The 27,164-nt window shown below is 50.4% G+C and overlaps 1 protein-coding gene across 2 annotated transcripts in view; it reads left to right on the top strand.

Annotated features, from left to right (window-relative positions):
• SFXN5 (sideroflexin 5) overlaps nucleotides 1-27,164 on the top strand; it is a 122,077-nt gene that overhangs the window by 37,993 nt on the left and 56,920 nt on the right. For both annotated transcript variants that reach the window (XM_054632981.2, XM_077177931.1), the window contains exons 4-9: nucleotides 6,205-6,231; nucleotides 7,970-8,024; nucleotides 9,757-9,782; nucleotides 16,604-16,657; nucleotides 19,049-19,105; nucleotides 20,954-21,019. In XM_054632981.2, the coding sequence (XP_054488956.1) occupies nucleotides 6,205-6,231; nucleotides 7,970-8,024; nucleotides 9,757-9,782; nucleotides 16,604-16,657; nucleotides 19,049-19,105; nucleotides 20,954-21,019 (285 nt within the window). The remainder of the gene's footprint in view (nucleotides 1-6,204; nucleotides 6,232-7,969; nucleotides 8,025-9,756; nucleotides 9,783-16,603; nucleotides 16,658-19,048; nucleotides 19,106-20,953; nucleotides 21,020-27,164) is intronic.

The raw sequence follows: 27,164 nt of genomic DNA, 5'->3' as shown, positions 1-27,164 counted from the left end.
TTAACAATTCCAAGTCAAGTCCGGGTTACAGAGCTGATTACATCTGCCAGCTTGGTGTGGCTAAAATGGGATTAAACAAATCTGATCTGGAGCGACCTGAGCTGGATTAGGGAACCCAGGGAGGGGTTGGGCACCTCCAAAGGTGCCATCCAACCCAAACCATTCCACGATTCCAGTGGCATCCACGTCCTCCTGCAGCCCTGGTGCAAGGATGGTTCTCAGTGAATGATTCTCACTCTGCTGAAGCCTTTCCAGGAGAGTGCTGGGAGGATTAATTAGTTAATGTTTATTGAGTGCTGGGAGGCTGCACCGTGTTATTTCAGAGCTGATTTTAGCCGTGGGGACTCGATTCTGGTTCCACCCACTCTTGGGCTGGGATCTGGCAGCAGCTCCTGGTGCTGGGAATCAGCAGGGCCAGGGCAGTGCCACAGTGTCCCTGTGCTGGCACTGCCGGGGCACCTCCAGGGCTGGGGAGAGCCCCGGAGGGGCTGGAGCGTGGCCAGGGCAGGAACAGAGCTGGGAAAGGGCTGGAGAATCCCTGAGGGAGCCGGGCAGGGGCTGCAGAATCCCTGAGGGAGCTGGGCAGGGGCTGCAGAATCCCTGAGGGAGCCGGGCAGGGGCTGCAGAATCCCTGAGGGAGCTGGGCAGGGGCTGCAGAATCCCTGAGGGAGCTGGGCAGGGGCTCAGCCTGGAGCAAAGGAGGCTCAGGGGCCCTTGTGGCTCTGCACAGCTCCTGCCAGGAGGGCACAGCCGGGGGGATTTGGGATCTTATCCCAGGGAACAGGGACAGGAGCAGAGGGAACGGCCTCAGGGGAGCTCAGGGTGGGCACTGGGAGGAATTTCCCCATGGAAAAGGTGGTAAATGTTGGAAGTGCCCAGGAAGGGCAGAGGTGGTGTCCCCATCCCTGCAGGGATTTCAAGCCCTGTGGCTGTGGCACTTGGGGACAGGGGCAGTGGTGGCCCTGGCAGTGCTGGGGATTGTTGGGTGTCATTGTCTGAAATCTTTTCCAACCTGAACAATTCCCTGATGCCACTCAGTGACTCAACAATGCTCAGAATGGCAAAGGAGTTGTGGCATCCAGGAGGAGCCTCAGGTGCCTCCTGTGCTGCCTCATTCCAGCCTCAGGAGGGGCAGGAATGATCAGAGCCCTCTGGGATTTATCCCACTCGTGGGCTCCCTTGAGCTCTGTGTCCTGAAGAGCCAAACCCTTCCTAATGCCAGGATTTTAGGAGCAGGGCTGTAAAGACTCCGGTGAGGAGGCTTCCTGTGAGGAACAAGAAGAGCCACAGGATGCTGTTCCCTGCTTTTCCAGGTGGATCAGGAATGCCAGAGTGCTCCATATCTGTGAGCAGCTGGAGTCGGGCTGTTTCTTTCCCCTTTATTTCAGTCATTTCAACAACTGGGATTATTGGGAAAGCACATCTGGACTGGAGGCTGCCCTCCCAAGGGCACAGGAAGGGAGCGCTCCAGGAGGAGCTCGGCTGCATCCCACGTTCTGCACCACCCAATATTTGGAATTCAGCGTGGGCTGGGTGATCCGAGCTGTGCTTTAATAAAACCTCACAAGCCCCGGGGTGTGAAACCACTGGCAGCTCCTGACGGGGTGCAAAGTGCCGGCTGTTACCTCGTTAAAATCTGCATTTCCTGGGTGCAGGGGGGCCTGCTGGGAGGTGAGAACATCGCTGCTGGAGCAGGATGGGAACGGCTTTTGAAACAGAACTGGCTGGACAGATGAAATAATTAACTAAAATTACTGGCTTTTCAATGATTTCCTCTCCAACCTTGTCCTTACAGAGGGGGTTTGTTGTGTAATGGTGCAAAGTCCAGCCCGGGCAGACCCCACTGAGGGCTCTCTGCAGGACTTAAACCTCTGGGTTTTCCTTTCCACGTTGTGCTCATCCAGCCCGTGACTCCTAATTAGTTCTTTGTCTGTAATTGTGCCTTGTCATGATGAGTGATTAATGAGTGATTAATCAATGAGGGCTTTTCTCCAGGCAGTTATTCCTGGCTGGCATAGCTGGAGCAGGCACCCATGGATTGAGGATCAGTGCTCAGAGGGTGGCACCAGGTGCTTTGAAGCTGAAGGAGGATTAGTTTGGATTAGAAACAGGGCAGAAGATTTTTATGGAGAAGGTGACAAATAAATTGCTGTCTCTGAGTGCAGGACTGTGAAATGTTCCCGTGTTTAATAGGAGGAGGCTCATCCATTAAGGAGAACTGGAACCCTCCGTGCTGTTTTTATAGTGACAGGTGTTGGGGAAGAGATTGGGGCTGGATGGATTCTTTAAATAAATTCTTTTTTATTTTTTTAAACTATCTCTAAGCTGCAATTCTGCTGCTAAATAAGGATTGCTAATGAATGTCCTGACAAGCAAAGATCACATCTATTCCCAAGATTTATTCCAGTCTCCATCTCCTCACCACAGCTTTGGTTCTCTTCAGATTCTGGTGGTCTTTGAGACCCTGCCTTAAACACCACCATGATATTTGAGGGGATGTTTCTGGATAACTGAACTCAGCTCCTGAGTTCATAAAATCCCAGAATCCTGGAACAGTTTGGGATGAGAGGGACCTCAAAGTTCACCCAGAGCCACCCCTGCTATGGCAGGGACACCTCCCACTGTCCCAGGCTGCTCCCAGCCCCAGTGTCCAACCTGGCCTTGGGCACTGCCAGGGATCCAGGGGCAGCCCCAGCAAATCTGGGAATTCCAGCCCAGGCAGGAATTCCTTGCCAAGATCCCAGCCCAATCTCCCCTTTCCCAGTGGGAGCCATTCCCTGGCTCCTGTCCCTCCATCCTTTGGAAATTGTCTCTCTCCATCTTTCCTGCAGCTCCTTCAGGTCCTGCAAGGCCACCCTGAGCTCACCCCAAAGCTTCTCCTGTCCAGGGGAACAATCCCAGCTCTCCCAGCAGAGCTGCTCCAGCCCTGGGTTCATCCTGGAGCCTCCTCTGGACTCTGCAGCAGCTCCAGCTCCTCCCTGTGCTGCCACCCCGAGCTCAGGGCTTTAAAACTGCTCCAGGTGGTGACAAAAGTGGTGACAAAAGTGGTGACTCTTCCTCAAAAAAACTGCAGAAAATTCAGAATCCTGGAAAGGACAGGTGGAAATCTCTTCCATGAGTCCTGAAAAGGTGGATCTGAGACCACTTGTGAGCAGCCTGGAGCTGATTCCTGCCCATCCACGAGGGATGTCCATGGAGCAGAGCCTGACCTGACCCTTGTGGTTCCCCTAGGGGAGAGATGCAGGGGCCACTCCTGCTGGGGTGGAGGGTGGAATGTTGGGATGACACTGCTCCAGCCCCTGGTGCAATCCCATACCCAAAGCTGAATGGGGACAAAGCTCCTGTGGGCTCTGAGCCATCCAGGGGAAATGTCCATCCCAGGGGACCCTCCTGGCCCCATCCTCCAGGGGAAATGTCCATCCCAGGGGACCCTCCTGCTCCCATCATCCAGGGGAAATGTCCATCCCAGGAGAGCCTCCTGCTCCCATCATCCAGGGGAAATGTCCATCCCAGGAGAGCCTCCTGCTCCCATCATCCAGGGGAAATGTCCATCCCAGGGGACCCTCCTGCTCTACCCGGTCTTACCCAGCCACCCTGGGCTGAAATCTAAACCCCACCACGGATCTGGGGTCATTCCCTGGGAAATGTCCATCCCTGGAGAGCCTCCTGGTCCCATCATCCAGGGAAAATGTCCATCCCAGGAGAGCCTTCTGCTCCCATCATCCAGGGGAAATGTCCATCCCAGGAGAGCCTCCTGCTCCCATCCTCCAGGGGAAATGTCCATCCCAGGGGACCCTCCTGCTCCCATCATCCAGGGGAAATGTCCACCCCAGGAGAGCCTCCTGCTCCCATCATCCAGGGGAAATGTCCATCCCAGGGGACCCTCCTGCTCCCATCCTCCAGGGGAAATGCTCCATCCCAGGGGACCCTCCTGCTCCCCCTGGTCCTACCCAGCCCCCCTGGACTGAAATCTGAACCCCAGCCCGGATCTGGGGTGTCATTCCCTGAGCTCCAGAGCAGATTCCCCAGTTTCCCAGTGAGGGGGATGAGGTGGGAGCATGGATGTTCCTCCAGGGCAGGAATGAAATCCCCCCAAACCCACAGACTGCTCTCCCAAAGCAGCCGGGGCTGGCAGGGCTGTCAGGGAGCTGGAGCTGCTGGAAAACGCTGCAGACAGAAGAGGAATTAGAGGAGAAAGAAGTGAAAATGAGCTGGCAGAATCCTGAGGTGACTCATCAGGTGCATCTTGTGAAGTCTCTTTGGAGAAGTAATGAAACCGCGTGTTCTAACAATATTTGCACTGCAGCAGGGAAAGGCATAAATATTGGGATCAATTAATGAAATTAGAGAATTTGACCAAAAAAGCCCTCGTGCTGGCTCAGAAAGCATCCCTCTTCCTTTTTGCTGGTGTCAGTGCCTGCAGTTGGAGAGGAAAATCCCGCAGTTCTGTTTCCCACCCTGCATAAAGGGATGTGGGCAGCCCTGGGGGCACTGGGATGGGCTGGGAAGGCTCCTGGAGCCCCAGGAATTCCTCTCCAGGTGAACAATCACCCCGTGGAAGGTCTCCAGCTGGTGGGCACGCAGAGACCTCAGCACTGTGTGGGTGTGGAGCCTCCTTCCCTTTGGGTGCTGGGATTTAGAGCCCCCTGGTCTTTAGCACCAGGATTGTCCTTTGTGTACCCCTGTTTTCCACCTGGGAAAGGGGGAATGATGATTTTCCTCTGGAAAGGAATTTTTCCTCAGGGAAACTCCAATGTGTATGTGACATTTAGACCTTCAGTTCCTCATCACAGGCAGTGGAGTTCATCACAGAGCTTCATTTTGGAGCCTGGGATGAACTGGGAGTGAAATTTGGGGTCGTTGGTATTGGTGGGTCAATTAATGCAGTTTGCAGCAGATTAATGACCTTATTCCAACAGCATTTTAATGGATTTATATTTGGGACTGGCGACAAAGCTGGGGTGGGGGACGAGGGTTAATGAACACCGTGGCAATGCAGAGCTGAGCAGGGTGAGCACCTGAGGTGCAGGCTGGGTGGGTTTGGTGGGGAAATCATGAGCCAAAAAGAGCCATCACCATCCTGGGCTGTGGCAGCAGCAGGAGCAGAACTCCCCAGGTTCTCCTGGCACAGCTCTCCTTGGAATAATTCCCCCGGTTCCTGGCGGCCTCCACTCAAGAGGATGTTGACAAATTGGAGAGAAGTGAAGGAGCCACGAGGGTGGGGAGAGATTGGCAAAGCAGCCTTGCCAGGGAAGCAGCCAGGAGCCTGGCTCGCGGAAAATTTGTGGGTTTTTAGATGGAAATGGAGCTTAAAGGGTGGATTTGCAGCTCCAAGGACTTGGGGCGAGAACAAACCCAGAGAGAGGAGCCGGGGCCTCGGGGCTGAACGTGAGTTCTTAACAGCAAAACTCAGCAGCTGCTGGGACATTTCAGAGCCCTGGCCTCCCACCCATCCCTGGAGTGATGCACATCAGCCTTTGGGTGTTTGGAGGTGATCATTTGGGTTTAGGTTTTGGTTTAGGCTTAGGAAACCCCTCAGCCTTGGAGAGGAAGGGCAAACCCTGGGGCTGGGGCTGTGCCAGGGCATCTCTGGGCTTGCTGTCTCCTCCTTGTCTCCTCCTGCACCTCTCAGAGGATGCTTCCTCTTCCAGCCCTCACTTTGAGCCAGATTTGGGGGTTTTGGAGCTGTCAGGAGGCAACAGAGAGAGTTTTCAATGAGATTTTTCCTCTCCCCGAGCATTTCTCGGTGCAGTCAGAAATGAGAACTGGTGCCTGTTTATTCTATTTATTGGAAGCCCAGGGTTTATCTGCAGAGCTCCCCATGCTCCCTGCAGGGTTTGCCCCACCTTTGTTCCCCAGCAGGGCTGGATTTCCGCAGGAAGCTCATCCAGGGAGAGGCTGTGCTAAATTTGCCTTGAGATCTCGGTGCAGCAGAGGATTTGGGGTTTGTAGAGCTCTGAAGTCTGGCTCTTCTTGCTCTTTCTTCACATTTAATGCAAGTTTAATATTGTCTCTCGCTGCCCACGCAGGTGGGAAGGAGCTCAGGTGTGTAAAGGGCCTTTAAATCCATCCTGGTGGGCTGCAGAAAATGAGATTTTTGTCCCAATCCCTTGCGTTTGTTTATGACAGCAGTTAAAAGAGAAATATTTGGGATAAAACTACACTGGGTTTTTTTACATTTAATGTTCTCTTTTGTTTTTACAGCTGTGGGGAGCTCAAAAAATCAAACAGGTAATACACTTTTAAAAATATTTTCAATTTTCCTTATTATTTTCAAGTATTGCTGCTTTTTCCTGTCCTCCCTCGTTCCCTTTGCCAGTTGCTGTTTTGCCTTCCCATGGAAATGTAAATGCAGAGAACACTCTGCCACCAAAGAGCCTGATTTTTTTCTTTTTATATATATTTATATATTTTGATGTCTTCATTTTCTCCTTCCTGTCTAGTCAAGAGCTTTCTTGTCTCCAGTTTTTTGCAAACAGTTTGACAGTTCCTTGGGAAGGTTTGTGCCTGTGCTGTACCTTCCTCCCTGCAGTCCCAGATCCCTGGGGAATGGATTTCTCCTCACCAGCGAATTCCAGTGCAGCCTCCTGGGCTTGGCAGAAAATCTGGGGGCAAATGTGGGCAAAAAGGGGCCAAGTGAGCTTTGCTGCTGTTGGTCAGTGAGGCGGATTTGGGGTTTTTGGGATCTCCAGAGGCACCAGGGCTGGCTGAGGAGCTGTGGGGGCACAGCAGGGTTGGAATTGCTGGAAAATTCAGGTTCTGTGTTGGGATTTTGGGTGTCCCTTGTGGGGCCATCCAGAGAGGGCTGGAGCTGCCTGTTGGTGTCCCAGCTGGTGCTGGAGCAGGGGGGAGAAGGTTCTGGAATGGGATCCACAGCTGGAGAGGGGGAGAAGGTTCTGGAATGGGATACACACATAGAGATGGGGGAGAAGGTTCTGGAATGGGATCCACAGCTGGAGATGGGGAGAAGGTTCTGGAATGGGATCCACAGCTGGAGATGGGGGAGAAGGTTCTGGAATGGGATCCACAGCTGGAGATGGGGGAGAAGGTTCTGGAATGGGATCCACAGCTGGAGATGGGGAGAAGGTTCTGGAATGGGATCCACACACAGAGATGGGGAGAAGGTTCTGGAATGGGATCCACACATAGAGATGGGGAGAAGGTTCTGGAATGGGATCCACAGCTGGAGATGGGGGAGAAGGTTCTGGAATGGGATCCACAGCTGGAGATGGGGGAGAAGGTTCTGGAATGGGATCCACACACAGAGATGGGGAGAAGGTTCTGGAATGGGATGCACACATAGAGATGGGGAGAAGGTTCTGGAATGGGATCCACACCTGGAGATGGGGGAGAAGGTTCTGGAATGGGATCCACAGCTGGAGATGGGGAGAAGCTCCTGAACTGGATCCCCCAATTGTGTTTGGGCCTCGGGGGTTTTGGGGTTTTGGGGTTTTGGGGTTTCCCCTTTGCTTCCCCTGCAGGATAAAGGGATTTTTCTCCTCATCCTCCCCATCCCTCTGCCACAGCCAGGCTTTTCCCACCTTTCCTACCCAGGACATTCCAGCCCCAATGGAGGTGCTGAGAACAGGCAGGGACAGAAAATCATTTTCCTTTTCCCTCCTCAATCTGCCTTTCCTGGGGCTCAGGTGCAGCTGGGGGTGGCTTTGGGGACACAGAGCCAAGCAAAAGCCACTCTGTGTATGTGAGGGTCAATGATTTCCTCCTAAAGGATTAAAATGAATTTAAATATTTAATTTAATTTCATTAATTACTGCAGGAGAGGGGAGAGCAGTGCCGGGGAGGGGTTTTGTGGGGGCTGCTGAGCCCAAAGTGCCTTTGGTGAGAGCGAAGAGGGTCCCGGGGGGGGGAAATTCCAGGGCCTGCGTGGTCACAGGAGGTGTTTGGAGCTGAGGGGTGGCTGTGCTGGGCCCTGTGCCCTCAGTGGGACTCTCTGGTGCCACTTTTCCAGGCCATCATCCACCCTGACACCAACGAGACCATCTTCATGCCTTTCCGCATGTCAGGTACGCTGCGTCCGCCATTCCCCTGCACTTGGGATAAAACACTGGGGTGGGGGTCTCCTCTTTGGAAACTGAATCTGCTCAGCATTTAAACCATGAAGGAAAGAATTCCAACACCAAAATCCATTTGCAGCTGAGGAAAATGAGGAACCTAAATTCCACTGTGAGATTTAGTGCTTAATATTTTCTTTTTTCCTTTCCTTTCCTTTCCTTTCCTTTCCTTTCCTTTCCTTTCCTTTCCTTTCCTTTCCTTTTCCTTTTCCTTTTCCTTTTCCTTTTCCTTTTCCTTTTCCTTTTCCTTTTCCTTTCCCCTTTTCCCTCTTCCCTTTTTCTTTTTTCCTTTTTCCTTTCCTTTTTTCCCTTTCCCTTTTCCCCCCGTTCTTTTTTTCTCCCTTTCCTTTTTCCTTTCCTCTTTCCTTTTCCCTTTTCCTTTTCCCTTTTCCCTTTTCATTTTCCTTTTTCTTTTTCCTTTTTCTTTTCCTTTTTCCTTTCCCTTTTCCTTTTTTTCTCTTTCCTTTTTCCTTTCCTGTTTCCTTTTTCCTTTTTCCTTATCCTTTTTCCTTTCCCCTTTCCCCTTTCCTTTCCTCTTTCCTTTTCCCTTTTCCTTTTCCCTTTTCCCTTTTCATTTTCCTTTTTCTTTTTCCTTTTTCTTTTCCTTTTTTCTTTCCCTTTTCCTTTTTTCCCCTTTCCTTTTTTTTCCTCTTTCCTTTTTCCTTTCCTGTTTCCTTTTTCCTTTTTCCTTTTCCTTTCCCCTTTCCCCTTTCCTTTTTTTCCCCTTTCCTTTTTTTCCCTTTTCCTTTTTCCTTTCCTTTCCGTCACTATTGGGAGCATTTTAACTTTGCAGTAAATGGCAAATCTTGCACCCACAACTTCAGGGGTGTAAAATCCAGGTCAGCATCTTGATCCATCCTCACTGGATGAAGAAGAGGGGGCTGGGGGATTTATTCCCCAGGAAAGAATGGGCTGATCCCTGTTTTTCCATGGGTTATGATATCCAATAGCCCCAGCACTGGCATTCCAGGGAGGATCAGCTCCTCTGTGCCTTAATGAGCTGTTTAATGATTAAAAATTAAATTAAAAACCCTCTTTGGGGTTTCCTCCCCCGTGCTCAGGTCCCCAGCAGCTTTTCTGGGAATGCCAGTGCAGCCCTGGTGCTTTTCCAGCAGATTTATTCAAATAAACAGGACCTTTCCCATGGTTTTGGGTGCAACATCCCCTGGTTTGGGCACAGGGGAAATGAGCAGGCTTTGTGCTCAGTGCTTTGGGGGATGATGCTGAGGGTGAATGGGGGAGAAGCCAGCACCCTCTGCTCTGCTGCCTTGTCCTGGATTTGTCTCCCAGTTTTTTCTTCCTCTCAGGTCTTTGCCCTTTTTGGCTGTAAATTGGATGCAGGAAGTGCAGTCAGTGATATTGGGGAAAGGCTCTGAGACCTCCCTGTGGAAGTCAGGGAGATGAATTATAATTAGCACAGGAATTGGCAGCCACAGCAGGGGGAATGTGAAGCGTTTGATTTCTGTGGTGCTCAATAAAACTTGAGGAAAAGACTTGGGAGAGCTTGAAAAGCAAAATTAAAAGATGGGAAAACCAGGAGGGTCCTGCAGTTGTGGGTTGGAGCATCAGGTGGAGCTCGAGGATGTCCCAGGGTGGTGGCAGTGAGGGCACCTGGTTGTGCCAGGAGTCCCTAAACGGGGACATTTATTCAAATTCATTAATTTATTTGTTTTTCCCCCCACAGGTTACATTCCCTTTGGAACCCCCATTGTAAGTATTTGGTTGTGGGCCCCAGGAAATGATCCCTGAGCACAATTCTGCACCAGGAAATTATTTCTGAGCACAGTTGTGCACACTCCAGCTCAGCACCTCGTGCCATCCCCACCTTCCCCATTTCCTGTAACAAGGGATCCATCATGGAAATCCCACCCTCTGCTTGAGGGTGTTTAATCTGTTATTGAGGGTTTTATCTATTAATGTGTTGAGAAATAATTGTATTTATCTATTATTTATTGGGTTATTGATGAATTAACCCAACCTCTGTTTAAAGGGTATTTATCTATTAATGTATTGAGGGTATTTATCTATTATCTATTGGGTTATTGATGAATTAACCCACCCTTTATTTGAGGGTATTTATCTACTATTTATCTACTATTGAGGTTAATTATCTGTTCATATATTGAGGTTGTTTATCTATTCTATATGAGAATATTGATGAATTAACCCAGCCTCTTGTTGAAGGTATTTGTCTATTATTAAGGGGGATTTATCCATTAATATATTGAGGTTATTTATCTACTATTTATGAGGTTATTTAGGAATTAACACAACCTCTGAGGTTATTTATTATTGAGGTTATTTTTCTATCAATCTGTTGAGGTTTTTATCTATTATCTATTATTATCCATTATATCAACTGAGGTTATTGATGAATTAATCCAACCCTCGTTCAAGGTTATTTATCTATTATCGAGGTTATTTATTTTTTAATATATTGAGATTATTTAACTGTTATCTATCAGGTTATTGATGAATTAACCCAACCCCTATTTGAGGTTATTTGGCTACTATTGATGTTATTTATCTTTTAATATATTTGGGTTATTTATCTGTTATTTATCAGGTTATTGATGAACTAACCCAACTTCTGTTCGAGGTTATTTATCCACTACTGAGGTTATTTATTTATTCATATGGAGAGGTTATTTTGTATTAAATATCAGGTTATTGATGAATTAACCCAGCTTCTGTTTGAGGTTATTTAGCTGCTATTGATGCTATTTATTTATTCATATAGAGAGTTTATTTATCTGTTATCTATCAGGTTATTGATGAACTAATCCAACCTCTGCTTGAGGTTATTTAGCTGCTATTGAGGTTATTTATTTATTCATATGGAGAGGTTATTTTGTATTAAATACCAGGTTATTGATTAATTAATCCAATCTCTGTTTGAGGTTATTTATCCATTTAAAATCGTTCCCACAACCTCCTTCAGCACCTTCATCTTTCCCTCTGCAAAGCTGAACTCATTGCTGGCAAAATGCAGCTCCTGCAACTCTCAGATTTCATTTTTGGACACTTTTATTTTGCATTTCTGTGGTTTAAGGGTCTCTTCCCAACATGAGGAGCTCCAGCTTGGCCAGGCAGTGCTGTGTGCCCTCGTTTAGGTTAATTAATCCAAAGATGAAGAGGAAGGGGGAAAGATGAAGGTGCTGAAGGAGGTTGTGGGAACGATTTTAAATGGATAAATAACCTCAAACAGAGGCTGGGTTAATTCATCAATAGCCTGATATTTAATACAAAATAACCTCTCCATATGAATGAATAAATAACCTCAATAGTAGATAATTAAACAGAGGCTGGGTTAATTCATAATAACCTGATAGATAATAAAAAATAACCTCTCCATATGAATAAATAAATAACCTCAATAGTAGATAAATAACCTCAAACAGAGGTTGGGTTAATTGATCAATAACCTGGTATTTAATACAAAATAACCTCAATATATTAAAGATAAATAACCCCAATAGTGCATAAATAACCTTGAATAGGGGTTGGGTTAATTCATCAATAACCTGGTATTTAATACAAAATAACCTCAATATATTGATAGATAAATAACCTCAATAGTGCATAAATAACCTTGAATAGGGGTTGGGTTAATTCATCAATAACCTGGTATTTAATACAAAATAACCTCAATATATTGATAGATAAATAACCTCAATAGCAGATAAATAACCTTGAATGAAATTGGGTTAATTAACCTCCTGAGGCAGTGCCTGAGGGTGATTTCTCCTTGTTTTGGGGAATTTGGGGAGTGTTTGGGTGCTCTCCATGGCCAAAGGCAGAAGGGAGAGAATCCTGCCTGTTTCCCTCCTGTTGAATTGTCACCTCATCCCAACAGGAACGGCTCGTTTAGCCCAGTTTTGTGGGAAACTGAGGCACACCTTGCCCCCAAAAAAATTGGAGTCGAGAGGCACTTTATCCTCGAAGCCACCAGCTCCTGCTTCAGCTTCTTGGTCCAGCAAAATGGTCGAAGGAGCAAAAGAGACGAAATTAAATCTGCTGAAACGCAGGGGTGCTGCAGGCCTGGCTCAGGGCTGTCACCCCTGCCCGAGGAGGGGCTCAGCAGGGCCGCTGCTGTTTGTTGTGCTGGGCAAAGCCTCGGTGGGAACTTTGTGTGGGGCATTTTAAAAGAAAAGGTTAAACAAAAACGAGTTAACGATCAAATTGACAATGAAATCGGCCCCAATCCAGAGCTGTCAGAGGAGCCGAGAGCTGTCAGATGAGCCCAATTTCAGGAGCTGTAAAGGATAAACTGGAACCTCTTGTCATTTAGAAAAAAAAAAAAAAAAAAAAACCCAAACGTTTCAAATGTTAAAATTAAAATGTAACATTTATGCCAATCGATCTGTGAAATTTAGTGACAAAATTGGCAGCCTGCTCCAGCATAAAAACAGTTTGAGTCTTCTATTCCACAAAGGGGGATGGGATTTCCTCAAGAGAGGCTCGGGCTGGGCCGTCCTTGTCCCCAGGGAGGATTTGTGCCTGTCCCCAGGTGGGATTTGGGGTCAGCGGGTGCCCCGAGCCGTGAGCGGGGTGGGGATGAGCAGTTTAGGGCCACGGCCCTCCCCGGGGTGTTTCCCTGCAGAATAATCCAGTCTGGGGCAGCTCATTGTGAAGGGGATTAAGGCTTTGGGGGAATAATGGGAGCTTGGCAGCAGCTCCCCTGACACCTCCAAATCCCAAATCCCAAATCCCGGCAATGTTCGTTCTCCCCGTGGCCCTGCCCTGGGCTTGGCCTCTCCATCCTTTGGGGTTTGGGGCTGACCCCACAGCAGAGGGGCAGCCTGGGCTGTCTGTGACTGTGCAGGGTTTGGCTTTGCCCTTTTCCCAATTCCAGCCCAGATTTGGGGCTGACCCCACAGCAGAGGGACAGCCTGGGCTCTGTGTGACTGTGCAGGGTTTGGCTTTGCCCTTTTCCCAATTCCAGCCCAGATTTGGGGCTGACCCCACAGCACAGGGACAGCCTGGGCTCTGTGTGACTGTGCAGGGTTTGGCTTTGCCCATTCTCCCATTTCCAGACTGGGTTTGGGGCCAACCCCACAGCAGAGGGGCAGCCTGGGCTCTGTGTGACTGTGCAGGGTTTGGCTTTGCCCTTTTCTCCCCATTCCCAGCCAGGATTTGGGGCTGACCCCACAGCAGAGGGACAGCCTGGGCTCTGTGTGTGTGCAGGGTTTGGCTTTGCCCTTTTTTCCCCATTTCCAGCCAGGATTTGGGGCTGAGCCCACAGCAGAGGGACAGCCTGGGCTCTGTGTGACTGTGCAGGGTTTGGCTTTACCCTTTTTTCCCCATTTCCAGCCCAGATTTGGGGCTGACCCCACAGCACAGGGACAGCCTGGGCTCTGTGTGACTGTGCAGGGTTTGGCTTTGCCCTTTTCCCAATTCCAGCCCAGATTTGGGGCTGACCCCACAGCAGAGGGACAGCCTGGGCTCTGTGTGTGTGCAGGGTTTGGCTTTGCCCATTCCCCCATTTCCAGACTGGGTTTGGGGCTGACCCCACAGCAGAGGGGACAGCCTGGGCTCTGTGTGTGTGTGCAGGGTTTGGCTTTGCCCTTTTTTCCCCATTTCCAGCCAGGATTTGGGGCTGACCCCACAGCAAAGAGGACAGCCTGGGCTCTGTGTGACTGTGCAGGGTTTGGCTTTGCCCTTTTTTCCCCATTTCCAGACCGGGTTTGGGGCTGACCCCACAGCAGAGGGGACAGCCTGGGCTCTGTGTGACTGTGCAGGGTTTGGCTTTGCCCTTTTCCCAATTCCAGCCCAGATTTGGGGCTGACCCCACAGCAGAGGGGCAGCCTGGGGTCTGTGTGACTGTGCAGGGTTTGGCTTTGCCCTTTTCCCCATTCCCAGCCCAGGAGGGAGAGGATCCAGCCCCTGGAATTCTTTCCCTACAAAGCAGCTGCTGGGCTGGAGCCTCTTCCCCAGGCTGCTGTTTCCTCTTTGGGGGGAAGATTTATCCACCTTTAGGAAATTCAGTTCAACCTTGGCCTTGAGGGCAGAGTGCTGCTGCCACCACAGCTTTCAGCACCCGATTTCCCCCAGCCATCCAAAATTGGGGTCTGGGTGAGGTTTTAGGGAACCCCTGAGGACCCAGGTGAGAATCTGGGGCTGCAGGTGGCCGTCCCACCTTAGGCAGGATTTGGGGTTTGAGCTGGGGCTGCTCAGGGCTCCCTGATGTCCATGGGGTGGCTTTGGGGCCACCAAGGGCCCTTCACACCTGATCACCAATTAAATTCTGTCGCTGACACTTCGCCAGTGTTTAGGAGCTCTTTTTTTTCTTTTTTTTTTTTTATATATTTTGTTTTCCTTCTTAGTTATTTTTTCCCCTGACAGTAATTAAAAGTGAAATTGTACATTTCTTGACAGACTCTTGCACATATGGAGAGTTTGCATTTAAACGTGCCTCTTTCAGTCATACAGATTTTGGGTGCTCTTTTTTTTCTTTATTTATTTATTTTTCCCGCCGGAATTTTCCCCCCGGCGCTCAGCCCCAGCCTCTGCCTGGCCCTGTTCCTTCCCCAGCCTCATCCTCCCGCTGGTTTGGGGGGCACCAGGGGCTTGGGGTTGGGCTTGGGGTTAGGGGGAGCTTCGTTTGGGGCCGCGTTAATTAATGCCGAGCTCCGCGTGGGGGAACGGAGCCGTAAATTAGTGGGAGCTGGCTCCGGGCCAGGGAACAAAGTCCCTGCAACTCCACGAGAGTGGGAGGAAAAGCTGGAGGAGGAGGAGGAGAAGGGAGAGGGGATGGGAAGGGAACGAGGCCGCCCAAGCACCGGCCCCCTTTTGTTCGGCGCCGTTTGAGACGTTCCCTCCATCCCTGGGGATGGCCCCAGCTCATCACCCCTGGGAGGACAGAACTCCATCCCATCCCTCCCCAAATTCCTGGGAATGAGCTGGGAGGAGGCTCTGGGGAAGGTCTGAGGGTGGGGATGAGCTCCCAGCGTTTGGGGTGAATGGATGGGGTTAAAGAGTGGCTCAAGCTTTGAATTCCGTGGGGTTTTGCAGGCAGGAAACACCTCCAGGAATGTGGGGAGCTCAGGGCACAGGGAGGGAGGCAAGGATGGCAGGGTTCTCTTGTCTTGCTGGGAATTCTTTGTCCTGGCTGTGTTTGTGGGGCTGGTCCTTGGGATCCCCTTTGCATCCTTTTTTCTCTTCAGCTTCTGATGGCCTAAACCAGGAAACATGGCACTAAAACGAGAAAAATGCTTTAAACCAGGAAACATGGCTCTAGAACAAGAAAAATTATCCTAAACCAGGAAAAAATGGCCCTAAAGCAGGAAACGTGGCCCTAAAACAAGAAAAAAATGCCCTAAAGCAGGAAAAATTGCCCTAAACCAGTAAAAAAAAGACCCTAAAACAAGAAAAATGGCTCTATAGCAGGAAAAATGTCCCTGAAGCAGTAAAAATGGTTCTAAGAAAAGGAAAACTGCCTTAAAACAGGAAAAATGGCCCTAAAACAAGGAGAACTGCCTGAAAGCAGAAAACATGGCCCTAAAGCCAAGAAAAAAAACTGGCTTAAACCAGGAAAAATGACCCTAAAAGAGGGAAAAGTTGCCTTCAACTGGTAAAAAATGTGCCTAAAATAAGAAAAATGGCTCTATAGCAGGAAAAATGTCCCTAAAGCAGGAAAGATGGTCCTAAGAAAAGAAAAGCTGCCTGAAAGCAGGAAAAATGGCCCTAAAACAAGAAAAAAAACTGGCTTAAACCAGGAAGGCTGGCCCTGAGGCAGGTATTTGGTGTGTCAGGGATGGGACTTGCAGAGCTGTGTCCCTGTGGTGCTGTCAGACACGGCCCAAGGGCACCCTCAGGCCCTGGACACACCTGTGTGGCCCCAGGTGCTGCCAGGAGTGACCTTGCAGAGCCCCTGGTGTCCCAGTGCAAGCCCCAGCAGGGAACATCTGGCCAGATGTGCTGGGCTGGGCTGCCCCGAGCCTCGGGGGGACAGCAGTGACACATCAAAAAAGATTAATTAATTAAAATTTAATGAAAATAAAACCCAGGCTCCCAAACAGGAGTAAAGTGCTCCTAGGTGGCTCTGCTGTCCTCAGATTCCAGTGGGATTTTCTCCTGGTGCCCCAAAGAGGAATATGCCAAAGGAAAATGAGGACCCCCTGTTCACTGCCAGTAGTGGCAGCTTTGAGTTCTTGGCTCCTTGCAAGGTTTGTGTTTCCCTCCAGAAACACCTGGATTAGGGAATTGTTTGGGTTTTCATGGGGTCTTTGGGCAGTGCCAGCTGCCAGGGGATTTTCAGGGTGTATCACGAGCAGGTGATTATTAATTATGATAATTAAAGGTGCAGAGCTTTCAGGGGCAGTGACAACAGCCAGTTCCACCCCTGGAAGACGGAGAGACAGGAGGCTGATAATGACTGGGATGACAAAAATAACAGGAATGAAATAAAGCCAGAAATGAGGATAATTTATTCAAGTCCCTGGAAATCAGCTTGGCTGTTTGCACGCCTGGAGAAGCACGGAGAGCAAAGCAGGGATGCTTTAATAATGAGAGAATCTCTCCTCTTGCAGGTTGTTGGTCTCCTCCTGCCCAACCAGACCCTGGCCTCCACTGTGTTTTGGCAGGTGAGATCCTTGGAAGGGTGGGAATGTGGGGAGATGTCTTGGTTTGAAAAGCCAGGTGTCTGCTGAGGAAGGCAAAAGCCTCCCTTGAAATGGAAAATGTAAATCCCCTCCTTGTGAATTATTATGATTTTGAAATTAAGGGGCTCTCAGGCGAAGATGTGGGAATAGGAAGAACAGTTCTTTATTAGGGAAAATTTAAAAATACAAATGCAGTGGTACAAACCAAACCCCTGCCAGGGTCAGCCCATGCCCTGTCCCCTGTGTGTCAGGGGGTGGCACAGCCCCATCCCATGGGGGCTCAGCCCTCCTGCAGTGCCAGCTGTGGCTCTGCTGGAGCAGGGATCCTGCACAAGGGGGGAGTTTTCCTCTGCAGCTCCAGGGCTGCTGCAGATGGGCCTGGGCTCCCTCTGGCAATGCAGGGCAGCAGAAGCTGCTCCTCTGGCAATGCACTGGGCAAAGGCTGCTGGGGTGTCCCAAAGCTCAGATTGGATCCAGGTAGGAATGCTTGGCTCCTCCCCTGGGCGGAGCATCTCCCCATGGGATGCTGGAATTGGATCAGCCCTGCAGGGATACTCACTGGCCCATTAACAGAAGATAACTGATAATTAATGGCCCATGAACAGCAGACAATTAATAATTAATGGTCCATGAACAGAAGAGACCTCCTGGAGGGAGGATTGGTTGTGGAAGAGATAAAGAAAACTGCCCCATGAACAGCAGATACCTGCCCCAGCTGTGACAGGTGGCAGTAAAATACACACATATCTTACATCCCAGGACAGGAGGGAAGAGCTGGGTTTTGCCCAGAGGACAGACTGCTGCTGTGGCTGTCCCTCCTGGCTGTGCTGTAGGGACAGGATATGCTGGATCCATTCAGGGAAAGGCCTGCAAGGGGCTGGAAACAAATCTGGGCTCCCCTTTTTCATCCCACACCTCCCTGTGCCATGGCAAGGAAGAGGCAGAGCAGGCCAGAAGCAAAAATCAGATTTTTGGAGCCATTTTGTCCGGGTGTAAATGGTTTTTCCATGTGCACATCCATGGAGGTGCTGGCCCTAAACTCACCCATCTGCCTTTGGGAGGACAGGGAGTTGGGATTTTCCTTGGGGAATGATGTTGGAAGGGCTGGGGATGATGGGAGGCCCTGTTGCTGGGAATTTTGGGAATAGATGTCCATGGCCAAGCCCAGGACTCCTGCACTGAGTCTGCTCCAGGAACTCTGGGGGAAAACAATCTGTGTGTAGGGAGGTGCTGGTGTGATTTCCCATTCAGATTCTGGGAATTAAGAGTAAGGGGAGGAAGCAGGCACGGGAAGGAGAGCTCCATAGTAAACACACCACGAGTGTGATTCCGTCGCCAGCTGAAACGAAGGAACGAGTTATTTTCAGCCTCCTTTCTGTGGCAAATGTCTTTTTATTGTCTGCACTGAGAGTGGGGATGGAGCTGTGCAGCCAGGAAGGCTCAGAGCAGAGCGGGATCTGCTGGGAGCACAGCGGGACAGCCGAGCCGGGCGTCTGCGGTCTGCTGGGTTTGGCTGGGAGCTGTCCCACAGGAGGAGTGGAGGGGACATCCTGGGTCACTCAGGGCTGTGAAGGCCACTCACCTGCCCTGTTTAGGGACATCTGGGATGGAATCCCAGGCTGCTTTGGGTGGGAAGGGACAGTAAATCCCATCCCATTCCACCCCAGGTGGGCAGGGACGCCTCCCACCATCCCAGGGTGCTCCAAGCCCTGTCCAGCCTGGCCTTGGACACTTCCAGGGATTCAGGGGCAGCCTCAAGTGCTCTGTTCCAGCCAGTTTAATGCCATGTGTGTCCATAAGCTGGGCCATCTGCTCATCTCCTGCTCCTCAGAAGCCTCCTGGGAGCCTTTGGAGCTCGGGAAGGGCCTGCTGGAATGACACTGCTGCATCCTGACTGTACATGGGTTTGGCCAGGACACCAAGAGGAATTTCTTCATGTTAAAGGAGATTGGATATTGGAAGGGGCTGCCCAGGGTGGTGGTGGAGACCCCATCCCTGGAGATGTCCAAGGAAGGCCTGGACAGGGCACTCAGAGCTCTGGGCTGGGGACAAGGGGGCATTGGACACAGCCTGGGCTTAGTGACCTTGGAGGGATTTTCCAGCCTCAGTGATCCTGGGATTCTGTGGGATTAAAATCCAACAGCAGAGAGGGAGATGGGGCCAGGAGAGGAGTTGCCCATCCAGGGAAGCAGAGCTGCCCTTGGGACACCGTACACCTTGGAATTCCCATCCCTCCATTTGAAGGGCCTAGACCCTGCACCAGTGAGGTGCTGAGCTTGGAGCAGTCCAAGGGCAGGTGAGATTTCCCTCAGAACTCCCAGAAGGTCAGATTCTGTTGGGTTTGTGCTGATTTTGTGTCTCTCTGTCCTGCAGTGGTTGAACCAGAGCCACAACGCGTGTGTGAACTATGCAAACCGCAACGCGAGCAAGGTGAGCCAGCTGTCACTGAGAGGTGACAAACACCCCTGGCTCCTGATTTCAGGGACTGAGGGTGGCTGACAAACCTCCCTGGTCCCTGACTTCATGGTGACGGTGGGGGTGACAAACACCCCTGGCTCCTGATTTCAGGGTGAGGGTGGCCATGAAAAACCTCCCTGGGCCCTGACTCCAGACTGAGGGCAGCTGACAAACCTCTCTGGGCCCTGATTTCAGGGCAATGAGGGTGGCCATGACAAACCTCTCTGGTTCCTGACTTTGGGGTGAGGGTGGCCATGACAAACCTCCCTGGGCCCTGACTCCAGACTGAGGGTGGCTGACAAACCTCCCTGGTTCCTGACTCCAGTGCAGTGAGGGTGGCCATGACAAACCTCTCTGGTTCCTGACTTTGGGGTGAGGGTGGCTGTGACAAACCTCTCTGGTTCCTGACTTTGGGGTGAGGGTGGCTGTGACAAACCTCCCTGGGCCCTGACTCCAGGGACTGAGGGTGGTGAGAATGAAAAGGAGCGGGTTCAATGGAGTTGCCCAAAAAGAACTTTAATAACAGAGTGAAAAACAACAAACGTGGAGAAGTTGAGCACCGCATGAGGGGCAGGATCCAAATACCTGAGACAAAGGGAAAGCAGCAATATATACACTTGGGGGTGGAACATTCTGGAATATAACCATATAGGGGAAACAAGTAACCAATAGGGGAGCAGAATTTACCATAACCTATAGGGGATACATAACAGGGCATAACCAATAGGGGAGCAGGACTTGGACAGCTTAGCATAACAACACCAAAGGCTTGTGGGGGAACCCTCAAGCTCACCCTAAGTTAAACAAATGATTCCCAGGGCTCGAAACTCATGCCTGGTTCTTTTGGGGTAAAATCTGGCTGACTCTGAATCCCAGCCAGACCAATTCCCACATACAGCCATGAGGCAGCTGTGGGCCTGCCCCGGGGCATTCCCACATGGAAACACCAATCCTGCCTCTTCCCTGCCCATGAAACCTCTGGGGTGCCCACTGGGGGATTTCTAGACTGGCCATTGTCCTGTGTTTAAACTCAGTGTAACCAGCACAAGGATCTGGGAATCACTGCAGGCACAGAAATGAGGCTCAGGGCCTTGGAGCTGAACCAGTCCATGGTCCCAACTGGTCTGGAATGGTTTAACTGGGATCTGAAGGAGCACAGAGCAGAATGGTGCCTGGGTTGGGGGAGCAGGAGGAAGCTCCATGATCCCATCTCCCAGGGGTTTTGTTCATGATGGTGGCAGTGGGAAGTGCTGGGGCTGTCCCTGGGAAGTGCTGGGGCTGTCCCTGCTCCATCCTTGGTGATGCTGTCCCTGCTCCATTCTCAATGGGGCTGTCCCTGTTCCATCCTTGCTGGGCTGTCCCTGGTCCCCTCCTTCTCCTCAGCCTCCATTCATCCCGTGTTGGGATGTGGGAAGCTGAGCTGGAATCCATCCAGCTCACTGAGAGAACATTTCACAGATGAAATATTGACTGTGGCGAGTTTGGGGTTCAGCACTCCAGGGTGGGAATGCTAATTTGGTACCATTTGCTGAATTTCACTCACATCCTTCCTTTGAGCTGCTATTATTATAATTTTCTGATGCCAATTAATTTTCCATTCCCTGTAACCTTGCTCAGGAGGCCATGATTTCCTCGCTTTTGCCTCTTGGGATGACAGCCCATGTGTCACAGAACAATATGACAAAATTAAACCTGTCTCTGCTCTGAAACAAATACACCAAAACCAAAACAAACAAACAAAAAAAAAGGGGGAAAAAAGGGTTGAATATTAATAACCAGAAGTTTGTTTATTGAAAATATGTTTTGTTTTTCTTTCCAAAGCCTTCTCCGACATCCAAGTTCATCCAGGGCTACTTGGGAGCTGTCATAAGTGCTGTCTCAATAGCAGTGGGTAACTCTTTATATCTCTGGATTTCATGACTAAGGAGCTGCTTAGGAGATGTTTTTTGGATTGCTGAGCATGTTGATGTCTTTTAATTGACTTAACTCCATTTTGATAACCAGAAAATGCTGTCACCTGGGGTGTGGCTGGCCCTGCATGCCCGAGCTTTGCAGCAGAACCAGAATCCAGCCCCTCCTGCGCTGTGCCTTGGCTGCTCTGTGAACTCCCACTCTCTCTCATGCATTAATTGGTGGGGAATTAATTAACCAGGCTAATTTAGAGACCTTGAGGCTGCAGGGCCCTGGGTGGCAGGAGAGGAGAGGCAGAGTTCTGGAATGTTCCACTGGGGATGGAATTACATCTTCCCCTGTGGACGTGTTTCTAGCTGGAGCTGGAGTTCAGGTCACAGCGTGGAACTCTGGAATGGTTTGGGTGGGAAGGGACCTCAAATCCCCCCCAGTGCCACCCTGCCATGGCAGGGACACCTCCCACTGCCCCAGGCTGCTCCCAGTGTCCATCCTGGCCTTGGGCACTGCCAGGGATCCAGGGGCAGCCCCAGCAAATCTGGGAATTCCAGCCCAGGCAGGAATTCCTTGCCAAGATCCCAGCCCAATCTCCCCTTTCCCAGTGGGAGCCATTCCCTGGCTCCTGTCCCTGCAGGCCTTGTCCCCAGCCCCTCTCCAGCTCTCCTGGAGCCCCTGCAGGGACTCTGAGGATTCCCTGGAATTTTCCCTTCTCCAGGGGAACATTCCCAGCTCTCCCAGCCTGGCTCCAGCCCTGGAGCAGCTCTGGGGTCTCCTCTCCAGTTCTGGGTGAAATAATCTGTGAGAGGAGCTTTTAGCATTCCTAAAATCAAATCTTATGGCTTTTAATGCATTCCAGGAGCACAGGTTGACATCAGGGGCAGGAACAGTTTGGAGGAACAACTTGGCAAAGTTATTCCTTACACTGGGGGTTTCAGCCCCAAACTGAGTGGTTGGGGCTTTTCCTTTGGAGCATTACAGATCCCACAGCACTTGGTATTTTTCCCTCTGGCCAAGACATTTCCCCATTTTTTCAGGTCGCAGAGAATTTGCTCCTTGTGCAGCTGCCAGACCATTTTCCAGAGGGGGAGGAGTTGTTGAATTGCCTCGAAGTTTTGAGGGAAAACTCCATTGTATGGGGTACCCCTGTGCTGGATGGTTTGCCATCTCTCAGTCTGTGTGCTGGGCACTGCTGCTCCTGTCCCCTCTGCTGTCTCTTCCTGCTCAAAACCCAGCCTGGCTCACCTGGGCTCACACCCTGGCTCACCTGAGCTCCCACCTCCTCACCCAGGAGCTGTGCTCACTTTTCCAGCTCAGTTTTAACCCTAATCCCCATCCTAACAACCTCAATGCTTTGGTTTTCCATCCACAGCTTCCAGGGGAAGCATGGGATGGTTTCCCTGAGTTCCTCAGTGCTGAGGCCAGCATTTATGTCACCCTGTGTGTCCCTGAGGTGACAGTCCCCAGCTGGACGTGCTGCTGCCCCTCACACCCCCCTTCCAGCCTCAGCACGCTGTGGTGCTGCTGATCCCATGGTTTTGGCATTAATGCTCCTCTCCCTCTTGGAACAGGGGCAGATTAGAGGGGCAGGACACACGGACAAGGATCTTGGCAGAGCTTTGTCCCCCGAGCAGCTGGGAGGCTTTGGTAAGGACCCCGTGGGTGTGGAGGTGTCCGTGCTGCAGGGCTGGTGCAGGGCTTGGGGAGCTGGAATTCCTTGGGCTGCTCAGAGCCTGCAGGGCAGCTCCAGAGGGCAGAAGGGACCTTGGGGTGCTCTGGGAAACACCCCTGTGCAAAGAGGTGTGGGAAGCTCCCTGAGATTTTATTCCCCAGGGAATAAAACTGGGGAGTTTCAGCCTGGTGCAAGCAGAGATCTCCCTGCAGGGGGGAGCTGCTGCCTCCTGGGCAGTGCCACCCTGTCCCCCAGGCTGGCAACCCACCGGGATGCCCTGGGTGTGTGGAACAGTGCTGGCTCAGAGCTGGGGTGCTCAGGGGGTCAGAACAGTGCCCCAGGGACAGGCAGGAGCTTTCCATGGGGCTGTGGATGGTCCGGGCTGGAGAAGGGCAAAAACCTTCAGGGGTTCTTCTCCCTCATATTGGGATGTTGTCCTCCACGTGGAGCATGAAGGGCAAAAACCTTAAGGGGTTCTGCTTTTAGATGTTGGGATGTTTTCCTCCCCGTGGAGCAGGAAGGGCAAAAACCTTCAGGGGTTCTTCTCCTTCCTGATGTTGGAAGGAGGTTTTCCTCCATGTGAAATATGAAGGGCAAAAACCTTCAGGGATTCTTCTATCCTGATGTAGGAAGGAGCTTTTCCTCTACATGAAATATGAAGGGCAGCAGCCTTTAGAGGTTCTTCTCTTTTTGGATGTTGGAAGATTTTCCTCCATGTGGAACATGAAGGGCAAAATCCTTCACAGGTTCTTCTCCTTCCTGATGTTGGGAACTTTTCCTCCACATGAAATATAAAGGGCAGCAGCCTTTAAAGGTTCTCCTTTCTGATGTTGGGACGTTTTCCTCCATAGAGCATGAAGAGCAAAAACCTTCTGGGGTTCTTCTTCCATCCTGATGTTGGAAGGAAGTTTTCCTCCACATGATATTTGAAGGGCAGCAGCCTTTAAAGGTTCTCCTTCTGGATGTTGGGAGCTTTTTCTCCACATGGAGCATGAAGGGCAGCAGCCTTTAGAGGTTCTCCTTCTGGATGTTGGATGTTTTTCCTCCACATGGAGCATGAAGGGCAAAAAACCTTCACAGGTTCTTCTCCTTCCTGATGTTGGAAGGAGGTTTTCCTCCATGTGAAATATGAAGGGCAAAAACCTTTAGGGGCTCTTCTGTCCTGATGTTGGAAGGAGCTTTTCCTCCACATGGACCATGAAGGGCAGCAGCCTTTAGAGGTTCTTCTCCTTTTGGATATTGGGATGTTTTTCTCCACGTGGAGCAGGAAGGGCAAAAACCTTCGTGGGTTCTTCTTCTATCCTGATGTTGGAAGGAGCTTTTCCTCCACATGAAATATGAAGGGCAGCAGCCTTTAGAGGTTCTTCTGGATGCTGAAATATTTTTCCCCATGTGGAGCATGAAGGGCAGCAACTTTCATGGGTTCTTCTCCTTCCTGATGTTGGAAGGATGTTTTCTTCCACTTGGAGCTGAAGGGTAAAAACCTTCTGGGGTTCTTCTTCTATCCTGATGTTGGAAGGAGTTTTTCTTCCATGTGAAATATGAAGGGCAGCAGCATTTAGAGGTTCTCCTTCTGGATGTTTGGAGCTTTTCCTCCACATAGAGCACAAAGGGCAAAAACCTCCACAGGTTCTTCTCCTTCCTGATGTTGGAAGGAGGTTTTCCTCCACATGGAGCATGAAGAGCAGCATGTGAGGTTCTTCTTTAGAGGTTCTTCTCCTTCTGGATGTTGGGAGGTTTCCCTCCGCACAGAGCACAAAGAGCAGCAGCCCTCACAGGTGTTTTTTCCTGATGTTGGGAGGTTTTCTCCACGTGAAAGGCAGCAGCCTTTGAAGGTTCTTCTCCTCTCTGATGCTGGAAGAAAACCTTCCCAGCAGAGCAGGGACGGCACAGGGGGTGTGCAGTGAGGTTTCTGTGTCCCCACAGACATCCCAGTGGGAACACTGCTGAAGTTCTGGAATGCTGTGTCCTGAAAGCCCTCCCAGCTCCCACCAGCCTGGAGAAAGCCCTGCCCAGCAGGGAGGCTTTGGGATGTGGGCTCAGTCATGAGGGGCAGACCTGTGTCTCCCTGTGTTTCCACCTGTGTGCAGGTGGAAAAGGGCCTGGAGAAGCCCAGAGAGGACAGAGCAGTGGATCTGTGCTGTGCCTCACCCTCGGGGTCCTCACAGCAGGGACAAGCACACTGCTGCATCAGGGCTGGGTTTGGCCTCATTGTCCTGCACTTAAATGGGAAATCTTTGCAATATCCTGATTTTCTTCCCTTTTTAGAGAGACAGGAATTGCTGCAACCACAGCTCCTGATTTCCAGCCCTACAGGGTGAATTTGGGGAGGGACCAATATTCTTTTATTCCACATTTTTCTCCCCACATTTCCTTTTCTCTCCAACTACTCCCATCCCAACCCAAGTCAGAGCACAGAGCTGTGCCAGGTCCAGGATTTCATCCCTTCTCCTGTGCATGACTCAGGTGAAGGAATCACTTGAAATAAGGCTGGGAAAGGTGTTTGGGTTGGAACAGATCCCAAATCCCATTCCCACCCCATCCATGGCAGGGACACCTCCCACTATCCCAGGTGGATCCAAGCCCCACTGTCCAGCCTTGTCTTGGACATTCCAGGGATCCAGGGGCAGCCACAGCTGCTCTGGGAATTCCATCCTCTAACATCTCCTTTTCTCTTTCTGTGATTGTAATTTATTTTTATCCCACTTTCCCCCCACCAGCCTCTTTCCTGCCTTTTCTTTTGCTCTCTCATTTTACTGCTGTTCTGAAGAGTGATAATGTAATTTTTTTCCCCAAACAATTGAGTGGATTCCTGGGATCAGGCTCCAATTCCTGATATCTGGCTGCTGTTCATGCTGGTGGTGCATGAAGTGCAATTAACACCAGCTGGTTTTCCTAAACAAGGCAAACAAAGGCAGGGAGAAGTAAAAAGACTTGAGAAAGACCAAATGTATTTTAAATGTTTGGAATTTTTTATTCCCCCAGTATTCCAGTGCCAAGAGCTGCACAGATCAGGGGGGCTGTGATGAGACAGAAACTCTTTCCAGCTGACACACACACTCTTACTCTGCTATTTTTCACGCTTTTAGGAGATTAAAAAAGCTGCATGAAGCCGATTTTATTGGCAACAATTGCTTTTTAGATATTATAATTTTATATAGATAATAATTATTTATAACAACTTTATTATTTCTATGTGGAAGTAGGTTTCTTTTGCCCAGGGAAATTGGGCAATCCCTGGAAGTGTCCAAGGGCAGCTTGGGGCACCCTGGCCCAGTGGGAGGTGAGGGGTGGATGAGAGGGGATTTAGGGTCCTTCCAACCCAACCCATTGCAGTATTTTCTGATTCCTAATTCCAGATCCCAGCTCCATTTGCTCTGGCACTGCTGATCCCTTTTGGTGCTGGCTCAGCTCTTCAGGACTTAGAGCAAAGTTTGGGTCAGAAGTGACTCTTGGGGCTGTGCTGAAAGGCCTGAAATTAAATCAGCCAAGGACCATGAGCAGCCATTCCCTGTTTCCTGCATTTTCACTGCTGCTGGGACCTTTGGATTGGTAACTGGTGGAGTTAACCCCTCTGGAACCCTCTAAAGTCATTTTCTGGGTCCCTCTGGACCTTCTCCTTGAAGCATCTCCCAGTTTTTCCGTGGGATTGGAGCTTTTTCCATCAGCTTTTCAATCTCCCCGATCACAGCTTCCAGTTCTGCCAAGAGCAGCTCCAAATCCCGCAATCCCAATCCTTCCTTTTCCGGCAATCCCAATCCTTCCTTTTCCAGCAATTCCATTCCTTCCCATGCCAGCAATCCCATTTCTTCCCCTTCCAGCAATCCCAATCCTTCCCTTTCCATCAATCCCATTCCTTCCCATTCCAGCAACTACATTTCTTCCCCTTCTATCAATCCCATTTCTTCCCTTTCCAGCAATCCCACTCCTTCCCACACCAATCCCACACATTCCCACATCAATCCTACTCCTTCCCTTTCCAGCAATCCCATTCCTTCCCTTTCCATCAATCTTATTCCTTCCTTTTCCATCACTCCCACTCTATTCCATTCCATCCCTTTCCAGCAATCCCATTCCTCCCCTTTCCAACAGTCCCATTCCATCCCTTTCCAGGAATCCCAATCCTTCCCATTCCAGCAACCCCAATCTTTCCCTTTCCAGCACTCCCGCTCCTTCCCATTCCAGCAATCCAAATCTTTCCATTTCCAGTAATCCCAATCCTTCCATTTCCATCAATCCCATTCCTTCCCTTTCCACCAGTCCCATTCCTTCCCACACCATCAATCCCATTCCATCCCATTCCAGCAATCCCATTCCTTCCCTACCCATTCCAGCAATCCCATTCCTTCCCTACCCTTTCCATCAATCCCATTCCATCCCTTTCCATCAGTCCCACTCCATCCCTTTCCAGCACTCCCGCTCCTTCCCGTGCCGTGGGGCTGCTCCTCCTTCCCC

This window comes from Agelaius phoeniceus, chromosome 4, assembly GCF_051311805.1.
Source record: "Agelaius phoeniceus isolate bAgePho1 chromosome 4, bAgePho1.hap1, whole genome shotgun sequence".
Lineage (NCBI taxonomy): Eukaryota > Metazoa > Chordata > Aves > Passeriformes > Icteridae > Agelaius > Agelaius phoeniceus.
This window is presented reverse-complemented; position numbering and strand designations above follow the sequence as displayed.